At 45.7% G+C, this 14,667-nt stretch overlaps 1 protein-coding gene across 8 annotated transcripts in view; it reads left to right on the top strand.

Annotated features, from left to right (window-relative positions):
• LOC142564331 (uncharacterized) overlaps positions 1 to 14,667 on the top strand; it is a 258,021-nt gene that overhangs the window by 73,524 nt on the left and 169,830 nt on the right. For 2 of the 8 annotated variants that reach the window (XR_012824555.1, XR_012824549.1), the window contains one exon: positions 3,879 to 4,075. The exons of 4 other annotated variants lie outside the window; for them this stretch is intronic. Coding sequence is in view for 1 of the 4 variants with exons in the window: in XM_075675301.1 (XP_075531416.1) it covers positions 8,483 to 8,564 (82 nt within the window). In the remaining 3 variants the exon portion in view is untranslated. Of the gene's footprint in view, positions 1 to 3,878; positions 4,076 to 8,318; positions 8,565 to 14,667 lie in introns of those variants that run through there. 2 more of the 8 variants (XR_012824554.1, XM_075675301.1) reach the window with 1 other exon arrangement.

Raw genomic sequence — 14,667 nt, forward strand, 5'->3', positions numbered from 1 at the left:
AAAGAACGCCAAAAACGAAACTAAGTGTTGTGGCCTATAGCTTGAAATTTAGCATAGCGAATAGATTCTGAAGCTCCTTTGAAATGTTTATGCCTATTGGCTGCAATGTCTTAAACTTATGGATAAGGCGCGATCCTCTGCATTTCCTTCTCGTTTAGAACGTAAATTTGACTGTAAGATGTAGAGTTTAAGTTCTTCAAAGTTACGACATGGTTCGTTGAAATGCTCGGCTGTGATTGGAATGGTACTGCGATATTGAATAATATGCAGAATGTTTTTTTGCAGGATGTGGCGAGGTAGACGATTGGGTCGTTTTACTCCGTGTCAGTGTGCTGTACGTAGCAGTTTCAGTTCTTTCATTGTTGTTCACAATGTCATGCACCAGGCATAATCTTCAAGTGGCTCGATAAGTGGTTTTCAAGCTTTTGAAAACACGAAACAGTTCATGTTCTCACATTTGATGTTCCTGTAGTGAGTTCTCGCATGGAGTGCACTTTCTGTAAACTTGACGAAACTCAATAAACAATGAACAAATCTTAATGTTTTCTTCAGCTGTACACTTTCTATGATTCTGAAGGCGCAAGAAATGTGGTGAAGGCACGTTTTCGATCAACGGGTTTAAGTGGCATCTGAAAGTGTTGTTAAGCGCGTCCAAAACAAAGCCCGCTTTCAATATTTTACTGTCGCCTTTCCAATGAAAGCCGACCACGTAAGCTTCTACATGTATCTCCAATTTCTTCGCTCCGGCCCCTCCTGGCATCAGATTTACAAAAACTTCCACGGAACACACACGTAACACGTGCCTGAAGAACATGCCGGTGGCTATGTTAACAAGTTCCCCAATACGTGGAGTCGTACTCGACTGTAAAATTTTTGAATGCAGCGTTGCCGGTGGTGATTTAGGACTACTGCTCTGGCTAGCGGCCAAGAATTACAGCGTAGCGCATATTTTTATTGATATCTATAGCCCATTCAATATTATTTATTTTTTCGTGTCTTTGTGCCCTCTTTACTACCTACTCTCATTTAGCAGTTACTCGACGTATTTTCTTGTTGCGTATGTTGAATGAGCGCACAAAATAGGAAAAATTGCTTAGCAGAAGAAGATGAAAAATCACACAACTATTCGCGGACGAGCTTTTCGCGGACGACCGCGTTTTTTATACCTCGGTTAAATCTGTAGACGACCAAACTACGCTTAATAAAACACTAGCTTTTCGCGGACGACCGCGTTTTTTATACCTCGGTTAAATCTGTAGACGACCAAACTACGCTTAATAAAACACTTGCAGAAGTTTCAGGCTGGTGCAAGAAATGGGACGTATTCTTTAACGCTGACATGTGCTTAGACCTCCGTGTATGCAGGAACAAAACCGTTTTACAACATTCTTATTCCGTGGATGGCATTGTGCTTAAGGAATCACCTGCTGTTAAATATCTCGGGATCACTATTACAGAAAATCTCAGTTTGGACCTTCATATTGATACAGTCTGCACTAAAGCTTTTAAATCTCTCTGGTTCATACGACGAAAGCTTTCAAAAGCCCTTATGAACGCAAAATTAGCAGCGTACAAAGCGTTGGTCCGGCCATGTCTTGAGTATGCTTCGTGTATATGGGACCCTTATACAGAAAAAAAACGTTGCCAAATTAGAAAGAGTTCAGACAACCGTGGCTAGATTCATTTGCAGCCGATATAAGCGCACTGACAGCGTGACAGAAATGATTGCTTATCTTGGTATCGATACACTTAAACCTAGACGTACCGAATGCAGATTAAAATACTTGTATTTAATGTATAACAACATAATACATATCAACGATTCCAGTTTCATTACTCCTCATACTCTGCGCACAAGCTCGCGTTTTGATAATGGGAAAAAGTTACAGGAATACAATGCTCGAAACAATACTTTTAAATATTCATTTTTTTCGAAAACCATATGCGCCTGGAATAAATTACCGAAACATATTGTAGACAGTACAAGTGTCGAAGGGTTTCTTACAAACTTGAAAATGCATGGGTAAAGGGTACGTACATTATGTTATTTGCAGTGTTTGATGTCTTGATTTATTGTATTTGCTTTTTATTGCTGTTGTGGATTTATGATGTACAGTGAACTCTCAGTTGTACGAACGTCGGTTTATCGAATATTTCAGAATAACGAACTTTTGAAAAACCCCCGGCAGTTTTCTTATAGATTCTATGCAAAAATATTTCACTTAAACGAATTTCGGTACAGTCAATATTTCAGTTTAACGAACTCGCTCAGAGGACCAAGGATTATTTTTACGATCAGAACTGATGCCCGGCCTCATCAAACCGCCGCTCCAGCGGCAATGTAACGTCGCTGGGGCTACAGCGCCCCTGGGGCAAAGCGGCGGCGTGGAAACCCAACGGCAGCGAGGCATGACCTCCGAGATTATCCGCACTAGACGAGCAAACATGTAATCTCTGAGTCCATGAACAAAGTAACATCGCTGGCGCTTACAACGCCGCCAGAGCAAAGCGGCGATCTGTCACACCGTACACCAAGTGGTGTGTGTTTCTTTGTATGGTCGTCGTCTTTTGAAGAAGAGGCGCAGAAGACGAAGAAGAGGCAGCTGCCGAGCCAGTTTCAAACCCTATAACTCTAGGTGAGGTTGTAGGGTACATTAGAAAGTTGAGAGACTTTGTGTCTCAACAGCAAGCTGTGCCAGAAGAGGTCTACAAAAACATTGACTCTTTGGACAGTTTTGCTACTTCCTCTGCTTTAAAAGTACAAGTGCAGAAGAAGGTTACAGATTTTTTTTCTAAGTGATAAAGGCAGCAATATAACTGTTATGAACCTTGTACTTGTTGATATGTACAAATTCCATTTCGCACATTTCTAACACTATGCATGCCATGTCTTTTCCTCCATGAATTGCACTTCATACTTCTGACTCTGTATGCCATGCCTTATGTTGGTCTAGTGACTATTCAGTTTAATGAACTTTCAGTTAAGTGAACTATTTCCTTCGGTCCCTTGAAGTTCACTCAAGTGAGAGTTCACTGTATTTCTAATTGTGCCAGCTGCATGGTGTTATATGCAGTGTTTTATGTCTTGATTTATTGTATTTGTTTTTTTATTGCTGTTGTTCTGGATTTCTGATGCATTTCCATTCGCGCCTACTGCATTGTGTTATATGCACTGTTTCATGTCTTGATTTATTGTATTTAGTTTTTATTGCTGTTGTGGATTTCTGATGTATTTATATTTGTGTCTACTCCTGCTTGGAGTCAAGAGACTCTGCAGTATTCTTAAATAAAATAAAAAATAAATAGTAAATAACTATATTGCTGGGCGTTTCTTAATGAGATTGGATTGTGTATCCGTTATATATTGTCTGCTATAGACTAACACTCAATAACGCCCTACTTAGTTTAGTTGTCGAATAAATAAATAAATGAACGAGTTAGTCAATCAGGCAATCAATCAATCAATCAATCAATCAATCAATCAATCAATCAATCAATCAGTCAATCAGTCAATCAGTCAATCAGTCAATCAATCAATCAATCAATCAATCAATCAATCAATATTTATTTTCTCTGAAATGGAGAAAGTGGAGAGGACTAAAAGTGACCCCAAGAACATAATATTAGAAAGGAAGCCATCGCTCAATTAAGTAAACTATGCTGGGTCACAGGAGTGCCGCAGCCTACTGCTCGCACGATTATCTTCATCGCACTGGTTGCTGGTTCCTCTCGTTCACAATACCTTGTTTTTGAACTCGACGAATTGTAATGACTCTAAACCGCAAACGACTTAAATTCACGTTTCGACAACACTGATAAAGGAAACCTCGTCGTCTTCAATAGTTCTTAAAATGAAAAAAAAAACACGTTTCATGCAGAGTGCTCGTCCGTTCCGTCATTTGGATCACCCGGAAGTTGCAAGAACTGCTTAAAATGGTACTACAATTCCAGTTCCAAGGGATGCCAGTCCTTTCAGAAAGAAGGATGCAAGGACGGCTGCAACATTTTTGATGGTTTTCACGATTGCATAAGATTGTGTGGTGAGGCCTGGAGGAAATAAAAAAAAGCAACACGGTGTCAAGTTCTCATGGCAAAGTAAATGTGTGTGCGGAATATATATTAAGGTCCTGTGAATCTGCACTGGTTACATATAAGGGTATTGACAATTCGTCTGCTTTAGAAGGGACTAAGTGCTGTGGTTGATTGTCTTATTTGTCTTTGCGATGTAATAGGCTTTGTTGTACTTCGATTATTACTTTTATTCTTTATTTCCATCAACCTAACGCACTGACATTGTGTAACTTTGAGGAGCCTGATTTTAGCATGTTTTTCGTTCTGTTTTGCAGGTTGTTTATTAGCAAATTTAAGCATTAATAAAAGGCTAATTGAAAGCGGCGCTACAGACTGCGGTATTTAATTCCCGTTGCTTCTGCGTCGTTACTGCATAGACGCGTAACCACGAATTTAGTAAAGTGGATGTGGTAGTCTGTGGTGTAAAGACCAACAGAGAGCAGAAACGTGGCTGTTCCGCCAGCCTACGTATTGGTGAGCAATTAACAGAACACAGTCGAATAGCAAATGCAAAGGGTGTGTCCACACGAGCAGTTACAAAACTGATTGGGATATTTGAGATCAGTGGGACGTACTCAGAGGTTTTCGTTATCGCATGACTGTCACCCGCCCGGCGTGTCAGCACCTTAAGGGGGAGTGGTAGAGTGAATTGTAACCTTCGTTTTCCCTTCTACTGTAGAAAGGTCTTAATGTAAGATGTTCAATGACACTTCCTAATGTCAAACTTTGAGTTCTTAATGGTGATGTCCCTTAGCTTAACATTGAGTAGGTGTTTCGGTTTAATACGTCTAGTACCATTTTGTATTTATCTAGTACATTTTATGGGCAGTTTTCAGAGTTCAATGCACCTTTTGTAAGGCACTATTGACCGGACGAGCACTTAAATTGTCATTTATTAGCATTACTGTCCCGAAAGGAAACCAAGAATGTTGGTTCGCATAGGCATCGTCCGAGAAACTGAATATGGTTAACAATTGTTTGCATTTATAAGGGAAGAACTTCTAGGTTTTAATTTGTTTAACCAATATGACCTCCAGACTCCTAATGTTTTAACTTCAGCTTCTTGGCCAGACAATGTGATACAGGCCTTAACGCTTTCACTATAATCTGACAAGTAATCTGACTGAGCTACCCCGGTTGGTCTGGTGGATAACCCTTGATAGTAGGTTATCTGACCTACACGGTTTCCCTAAAGGCTGTAAATGCCTTAGCGTGAATTGGTGGCAACGGAAATGGTAATTGTAGGAGTAGGGAGGTTTTCGTTGCTCTTTACTCGCTGTCTGTGATTCTTTGAAGCGGCCGAGCCTGGCAAGAACGGCAGCAGTAGTGGCATGAAGACGCAGAAATTGTGGGCAGTTTGGGAGCAGTTTTCTCATTAAGCACATAACTTGTTTTGTTGTCATGCGCACTTGCAACTTACAGGCATGTTACAGGCAACTATCGCCCGAACAATGTCACTTTCCGTTCTGATAAATATGGTGTTGTACTGAGTGGTGGTAAGGGCTTCCCATCTACGCAAAAATAAAGAGAGAGGTCGCGATCGCATTCTACTTAACGTTTCCTATTTTTGGAAGACAATCGTCAAAACACGCACACGAGATAGATTACCTTGTTTTTGTCAGCAGAGTGCCTTGTTTTTCGCTATCTTTTGAAGCTCCGTGTCGTGGAACGTCTTACAGCTTGCTTTGAAAGAACACTTGTTTGTTATAGCGCCTTTACATACCTTTTCTTCGGCAGGATAAAGAAAAGAAGCAATAAACTTTCGCGATAATATTGCAAGCCAATAGTCAAAACACGCACGCGAAATAGATTACCTTGTTTTTATAAGCAGAGTGTATTGTGTTTCGGCATGTTACGGAGCTCCATGTCGTGTAATGTGTTATTGCTGTCCTCGAAAGTACACTTGTTTGTTATAGCGTCTGCGCGTACCTTTTGTTCAGTGGAATGAAGAAGCAATAAACGCTGGCAAGAAGCTGACGCAACTATTACACCAATACCCTCACACCGACGAGGAGCTGTGGCGGAGTTCGCCAGTGGGTACATTAAAACCTTGAGACAGAACGACACGCACATGCCACACTACGTCGGAGCTCCCAGTGAACAACTGGATGCTGATACTTCGGACGCAGAGGTCTACGCTGTGCTGCACAAGCTGCGGAGGACGTCAGATCCAGGCCCCAACGGGGTTAGGAACAAAGCGCTGCGTAATCTCGACCCGAAGTCGGTGGTAGCAATAAGCGAATACATGAACGAATGCTGGCGCTCCAGCCGTTTACCTCCTGAGTGAAACATGCACGGGTGGTGTTCATAAAAAAAAACCGGGAAAGAAACTGAACCTAGAGAATCTTCGGCCCATTTTGCTCACCTGTCAAGGCTAGCTAATGGAACATATAATACTCTGCCACTTACAGATCTTTGCAGAGGGACACGATCTCCTACCACCCACGATGCTAGGTTTTCGAGCATACTTGTCTGCCCAGGACGTCCTCCTTCAATTGCACCACGACCTCTTACCTTCGGACAGCGATTCGAGCACGACAGCTCTACTAAGTCTGGTGTCCATAAGGCTTTTGACAACGTGCTCCACGTGGCCGTGCTCGAGAGGTTAGCCGACTTACAACCCGGCGAACGAACCTACAGCTATATTAGTTCATTCCTCACAGACAGGAGGGTCGAGCGCGCGGTCGGGGACCTGCGCTCGCCTGTAATCCGGCGTGGGGATAGAGGCACGCCGCAAGGCGCAGTCTTGTCACCATTCCTATTCAACGTAGCAATGCGCACCCTGCCTCCTAAACTGAATGAAGTCTCGGGACTCAGACACACGCTATACGCTGACGACTTCAGGCTCTGGACGTGTGAAGGGTCGGACGGCACAGTTGAAGAAACGCTCCAACATGCCACCGACATCGTTCGTGCAACACGTGAACGCAGCGGTACTAGGGTGCTCCGAGGACAAGTCGGAACTCCTCCTAATTCGGCCACCCAACCGAAGCAAGCGTTGCCACCCCCAGCGAAGCAAAAGAAGCCGCCATTGCGTTGGCCATGGCCTCAACAGGTGCCTGTATAGTTATGAGCGACTCCAAAACCGCCACAACAAACCTTGCGCGAGAAATAGTGGCACAGACTACACTAAAGCTCCTACAGTCACAATACAACAGAGAAGAACGACGCTCAATAGAGTTGATATGGGTCCCGGCTCACACGGAGAATCCGGGAAACGAAGCGGCCCACCAACATGCTCGAAGATTCGTCAGACGAGTGGAGGGCCTGCCGGAACCGGAGACCTCAAACGAAGTTCTGCACTCATATCACGACATAACCTAATAAAACCGTCTTACACGGCGCACTAGGCCCGCACCACACAGTAAACTAGACAAGCGTCAGGAGATCACCTGGCGCAGGTTACAGAAACGCGCATAACAGAACCCCCTACGTATACTCGCAGATTTACCCGAACAGAGTAAGTCTGTACTGTCACATGTGCGGTGAGCTAGCTACGCTCAGTCACATCCTCTGGTACTGCGAGGAGGACCCCCCCCCCCCCCCGATCTCCTGGCCTCTCGCCCACCTTCATTGTTCATTTTATATATTCGTTGAGGCTGTTCCGTCTTCGTAATTCGATCATCGTCACTGAGTCGGTGCTATGCCGTCATCTTTATGCCGCCATAGTCATGGTGCGACCTTGGCAGGCGAATGCCTAAGTAAAGTGGCACAATATGTCGCATATAGTCTGTATATGTATATATAGTCAGTATGTCGCATATAGTCGAAGCAACGGAAGTCTCAGAATGATCACTAGAAGTGTTAAATAAACGTGACATCATGCATATGATGTGTTTCTACGTTGCTAGAATGATCATCGCATTACCGTGGACCGTCACTGTGAGATTAGCTGGGCCGTAATATCTTGAGAAAGGTGTTTTTGGAGATCGCAGCATCGCAGGGGTTCTTGGAGATTGCCTTCGCCTTGCAGTAGAGAAAGAAGTGGCTTAATGAAGAAAATTGCCTATCGAGCATAAACAAATACAAAATTATTCGACACGCCAAATAAAAAAAGCCCTGAAGAAAAAAGTGCACTTTTTTTTCTTATCGCTCTTCTGCTCTTCTCCTCTACTGCGTTTCGCGTGAGAATGTAGCGCTAGACGGTGTTATTGTCTTGTCCACATAGCTTGCATAAAGTGGCAAGATTGCAGTGTCACAAACCGAGCACGCTTTACACAAAAGCACAGTTCCTTGCCAGCTGGGGAATGGCGGAGAAATGTGGCAGAAATATATTGCAGGATCGCATTTGTTGGCTGAAATGTAAAGAAAGAAACTGTTCTAGAGACTTGCTTGGATAGGCTAGTGTGCTTCAGTATTTTTTAAGGCTTGCTTTTCATAGGTAACAAAAAGGGTCGCTTGCTACGTAAATATGAATGCTGCAACTGTTGCTGCAATTACGACTGCTATATTCTCTACGATGGTTTCCTGCAGATCAACCACGCAAGATTGCCGTAAGCGCCAATATTTCCTCTTCTTATCACAAGAATTCTCGTACAGAAGATTTAGTGTGCTTGGAGGGGAAAGATGTGACGTTGCTAATTAAATGGTCGCTCAAGGGAGAAACGTGGAATCGAAAAGTACGCAAAATTTTATTGAAAACAATTAGGAATAAGCCCACTTTGTGCTTCGGAAGGCCTGACAACTCCTGAATACGAGTAAGAAAACATACCACACGGAATACCTCCTCCCTCGGGATATTTGCTGAGGTAGACTGTTGTGTATCAGTAAAGCTAGACTAAAACAAACAAACAAACAAACAAACAAAAAACCAGAGGAGACTCGGACGACATTGCAGCACCACAATCCCTTTGCCGGCGAAGTGGTTTCTATAGAACATCTGCATTTCAAATATTTTGAATGTTAATAAATAAAACTACAAACTTTGACCTTAGCGTAACCTACCAAATAGGTCACAATTCCTGTAACATAAAACTAAGTGCCATATTTTGTCCGTCTTGAGCGCTAGAAAAAAAACCATGCTCATGACGCTTGCATAAGCTCGTGTGGTGAAATGACTAATCTTGTGTAAGACCCCTGCTTAATTCACAAACTTTAAAGATTGGCGCACAAAAACTTTAGTATACACATTTCGTGAAATATAAACTGGATGCCGTGATACACTCTGTCAAACTCAGCGAAGCGGGCGAACTTTCTAAGCGACATGTAACATCCTTCATGTTGCTTTAGAGTACTTGTGTGAACAATTTACGGCACAGCACATGACTAACCCTTTCCACCATAGCTCATGCCCCTTCCGCCCTCCTTAATAGCTCGTACCCCTTCCCCCTCTCTTAACACTATGAGTTAAAGTGTGCAGGCCCAATTGCCCGCAAATATTAACTTAGTTGCGCGCTTACTTTTCACAGAACAGCAGGAAAACCCATGTATAATGCTTGCATAAAAATCTTTGATATGCTGTAAAAAGTAATTTATTGCATGCGCCGTAATTAAGCAACGTGCTTTTTGAATGGATTCTTCTCTGGAGCTTCGCAGGGGCGCTGCTGCCCCTCAGACTTAGTGACAGAAAACATTCAGCGCATAGCATACGCTACTGGGAACATCTCAGCCGAATTTGGCAGTCGTGGGCAGCGCGTGGATTTCAGAAGCCGAGGGCGATGTTACCTTTTTGCTATAACACCCGTTTTGAAACAGGCGCCTTCTTGTGACTTGTTTCATAACTGCAGGCGACTGCCATATGTTTTCGCATGCAAGGTTCCCATACATGGCGGCTATTGGGCGACAGCTGACGACAGACAAGAAGGGTACTTGAACTAGTGCGGTTCTTCCTACTTCTACTACTCACATTAATTGACGCAGATAGGTAAACAGGCTGAAATGAGCAAGCATATGCGTTTTGGATTTCGGTAGAAATTATGAACTTCCGGAAGAAGCCAAATGTCGTCTGCTTACCCTGGGCCGCATCCGCCTACGTATGAATGGAACTTTGGCCGCACCGCTTATTGGTTTCGTAGCCGCCACGTCTCGGTTATTTTGATTAGTATTCAACAATCAACTTGTACTGAACCACGCTAAACTTTATCTCAGACTCTGCGTATGCTAAACCTGCTGCGTCTCGATAGGAATGGGCGTTATAACTGTAACAGACGCACGCCAACACGTGCTCACTCCCAGCTATACACTGTAGCAGATGTGTGAATCTACGTTAGGGAATCAGACTTAGTATATAGTTTAAAGCGAAAGCTTTACTGGCCGCGAACTTGTGAGTTCGCCGTGGCAGTGCTCCAAGGAGGCACATGACGTCACAGCGCGCCTCGCCGCGGATATTTCTCTCTCTCTCGCTCTCTAGTCACTACTGCGCATGCGCCACTAGTAGCACCGAGCCACAGGTTTTTCACCGCTGCGCAGCGCCGCGCCTTTCCACTATCGCCATTCGGTATGACGTCACACCGCGTTCCTCGTCGTTGCGCTCGCCTCCGCTCGTTTCACCAGCTGCTTCGCATGCCTGATAACATGTCGGAGGATTGAAAAGGAGAGCTTGCGTGCGCCGCAACCACAGTTGACGCGGCAGTATAGACGGCGGCAATTCTGACAAACAGGAGGAGGCCTAGAATCGACATCGGAACGAGATGAAGAGGAAACGAATCGCCCAGGAAACAGACGAACAGCGCGTCGAACGACTGACTAAACGCCGCAACATAGCTAGACAACCAGACTGACCTGGACTTGCAATATAACCATGCTAACCATGCTATGCCTCAGCTTTCGCCACGTATATCCTGGCATAGCCGAGTTAAGCCACTGTCAATTTTTTTGTAGTATTAACGTAATAGTGTTATGGAGCTCATGACGCAGAAAATTTGGCATCGGCGTCCCATGTCGGCGTCCAGATACGAACGTTGCCTCGGCAAAAATAATTTCGAACAATATGCCGAACCACACACACACACCCAACCACTTCTCTACCACCAACGTTCTTCACACCTTGTCTTTCATTCTTTGCAAAGTTATTCCTCGGAATTTTGGGAACGGCAGCCCAAAAACAAATGTAATGGAAGAAGACACCGACAGCACATGTTCTTTATGTTAGCTCCTTCTCAGACTGAAATATAAAAAGTGCGCAACAATAATAGAACATCGACCATGCAAGAGGCCGCGTTTCTACGAGAAAGCTCGCCTTCGTGCATAGCGTTCGCAACCAGCGTTTCCCGGTAAACGTTACGGTTACATAAGCTGCAGTTGCCGGGAAGCATGAAAAGTAGTACGGGGTCCTTGAACGCAATTGCGTTCCACTCTTATAGGGGAAGCTTAAACGTCCTCTAAATTTTTCAGGGCGGCCTGCGCCACGTCGCACGGCCAGAGTGGAGCACGCGAGCTCGCTCTAAATCCTTGCCGTGCATACGGCATGTGCACTGCAGTTGCATGCAGAGTGAATGCGCCTAGCAGAGTCTCCTGCCTAGCGTAGATACCGTGGCCTCCGCGATCCCCGTCGCCGTCCAGATATGTCAAGAAGCGCGTGCTATGATTGGTTTCTGTCGATGACGTGCCTCGGGGGCGTGGTGATGCGAGCTGGCCCCAGCGCCCACATCTGACTCGGGAAGTTCGTCTGCTTTCCAAGTTGCGGTGTCCCGTAGGCGGGCCACCGCAACCTATTCTACACCGCTTCTTTGGAGCGAAGGGCTTAGAGGAGAAGCGAGAAAATATTTCCCTCGTAGTGTCTACGCTCGTAATATATGTTTTTGAAAAATTATTTCGTTTATACGTCACAGGAGTGATCGATACAATTCTCAAGACGTGTTTGAGGCTTCAAGAAAAGGTTGTTCATGACCTCACAAACCTGTAGCACGGTGAAATAAATACTAGCCACGTCAGTTCCGAAACTTTCAAGAAATCTTCTCGTCTTGGATCAAAGTAAATCGACTGTATCAACAGTAGGTACACAGGTTCCATAATTGTAGAAATCCTCTTTAATAAGAGGTGAGACTTACTGTTTATTTGTTCACTTACTACAAACAGAGACGTTGAATGAGTAGCTATGTGAACCGAGTCTTTATTCAGATTCATCTCCTCGTTCTCGCCAATTTCATGTCCGGTAAGGCTTTCTGGCCGAAGCTGTGCTATTGTCGCAGCACTGCGCGACTGAGGCAGAGAAAGAAGAAGTAGAGTGTGCGCGCGTGATCTCGGGGTACTCTGCGCCGGCTGGGCCTGGCCTGTAGCTTCCCTCTTGGACCTCGTTTCACCCTGTAAATAAACATCATTCGTAACATCTTTGGTGGAGGTGCGGCGTAAATCTTGGACGATCCTGGACGACCCAGCTCTACCAACTGTCCGATGGAGTAGACGCTTGGCCAGTTTACGACCACAAGCAGCGGACATGGCGGATTCCGGAGAAGGCAATGACGACCCCACCTGCGGTGGACCAGAGAGCAATCACGCAGGTCAGGCTGGCTACTGGACACTGCTGCGAGAACCACCCACCTTTTGAGGGAACGTGAACGAAGACGTCGACGACTGGCTTAAACATTACAACAGAGTGAGTCGCCACAACCACTGGAGCACCATGAGGCAGCTCGATAACGTGGCTTCTTTTCTCGCTGGAACCGCGCTCCTCTGGTTTGAAAACCACGAGAGCGTTCTGACAAGCTGGGATAATTTTGTAGAAGAATTCACGAAGTGCTTCGGGGACCCGATCTCTAAGAAAAAGAAGACTGAGCAGACGCTTTCCCGACGAGCTCAATTACCTGGCGAAACGTGTACAACTTAGGCATATCACTGCCTACGCTAGTCGGACACTTACAAAAGCGGAGACGAACTACACCGTTACTGAACTCGAGTGCCCAGCAGTCGTCTTCCCCATTCAGAAGTTCCGTCCGTATCTACATGGCCGAGCATTCACGATAGTGACTGACCATCATTCACTCTGTTGGCTGGTTGCGCTGGGGGACCCGTCTGGCCGGTTGGCCCGCTGGGCTTTGCGCCTTCAAGAGTACAGCTTTTCCGTTAACTACAAGAGCGGACGCTGTCACACGGATGCTGATTGTCTATCCCGTCTCTCTTCGCCGCACACTAACGCTGAGGATGATGACTTCGATGATTACCTAGTTTCCATCTCTTCTGACTCTCCAGACCTGCGTACCTTCGAGAGCGAGCAACGGTGCGACTCTACCTTGAAATCCCTACGGTCAGCTGCACGTGAGCCAGCAGGAACAACACCGTTTACTTTTCGTAATGGTTTGCTGTACAAAAAATTACTCGGCTGATGGTCCCCCATTGCTTCTAGTTGTGCCCGAAAACGTGCGCCCTGCTGTCCTTCGTTCCATGCATGACGACATCACGTCGGGGCACCTTGGCTTTGCATGCACACTACACCGACTTAGAGATTTTTCTGCCCAAGCTCTGCAAAACAACGAAACAGTATGTCGCCAGCTGTACTGTGTGCCAGCGCCACAAGCAAACGACGACGGCCCCAGCACGCCATCTACAACCAGTTAGGCCACCGACGATACCCTTTGAAAAAGTCGGCATCGACTTGCTTGGCCCGCTCCCAAAGACGTCAGCTGGCTACCGCTGGATTATAGTATGCGTAGATTACCTTACTCGCTACACGGAAACGACGGCACTTCCATCTGCCACTGCAGCAGATGTCTCTTCATTTTTGTTGCATCACGTCATGCTCCGTCACGGCGCTCCCCGTGTTATCAGTGACCGTGGACGGCGATTCACCGCCGACGGCATTGAACTTTTACGGCTTTGTGGTTCTGCATATCATCATTCCACTCCTTACCACCAGCAAACCAATGGCCTCACGGAACGGACGAATCGAACTTTTACGAACATGTTATCAATGTATGTCGCTGCTGACCACAAGAATTGGGACGCCGTCTTACCTTTTGTAACGTACGCGTACAATAGTGCCAAGCACGAAGTTAGTGGATATGCGCCGTTCTTTTTGCTGTACGCACGCACTCCCCAGAGCTGTCTGGACACTATTCTACCTTTATCATGCCAAGAAGATCCTCCCATCGCCCAAACTCTGTGTCGTGCTGAGGAAGCACGTCGACTGGCGCATCTTAGGACGTTGTCCTCACAAGGGAACAGCAAGATTCGCTATGATGCGCGGCATATCCCCGTCAGCTTTACTCCCGGTAATTATGTTTGGTTGTGGACACCTGTTCGCAAAGAGGGATTGTACCGCAAGTTTCTCACCACTTACACCGGACCATTCCTTATACTCAGCCGCTTGAGTGATGTGAACTATGTCGTCGCCAAAGTGACGGCAAGTAATCGGCGTTCACGTGCGATACAATTTGTTCACGTGGCCTGACTCAAGCAGTACCATCACAGGTCCCTTTAACTCGCTCAGCGAGCTTCGTCTGCCCCCGGGGAAAATGTCGCAGCACTGCACGACTGAGGCAGAGAAAGAAGAAGTAGAATAGGCGCGCGTGAACCCGGGGTACTCTGCGCCGGCTGGGCCTGGTCTGTAGCTTCCCTCTCGGACCTCGTTTCAGCCTGTAAATAAACATCATTCGTAACACTATTATGGACTGACCTTAGGCTGTTCGCCAAGCTGTGAAATCAAATTTTTGCTGAGCAAGG

Source organism: Dermacentor variabilis, chromosome 11 (assembly GCF_050947875.1).
Source record: "Dermacentor variabilis isolate Ectoservices chromosome 11, ASM5094787v1, whole genome shotgun sequence".
In the NCBI taxonomy this organism is placed as follows: domain Eukaryota; kingdom Metazoa; phylum Arthropoda; class Arachnida; order Ixodida; family Ixodidae; genus Dermacentor; species Dermacentor variabilis.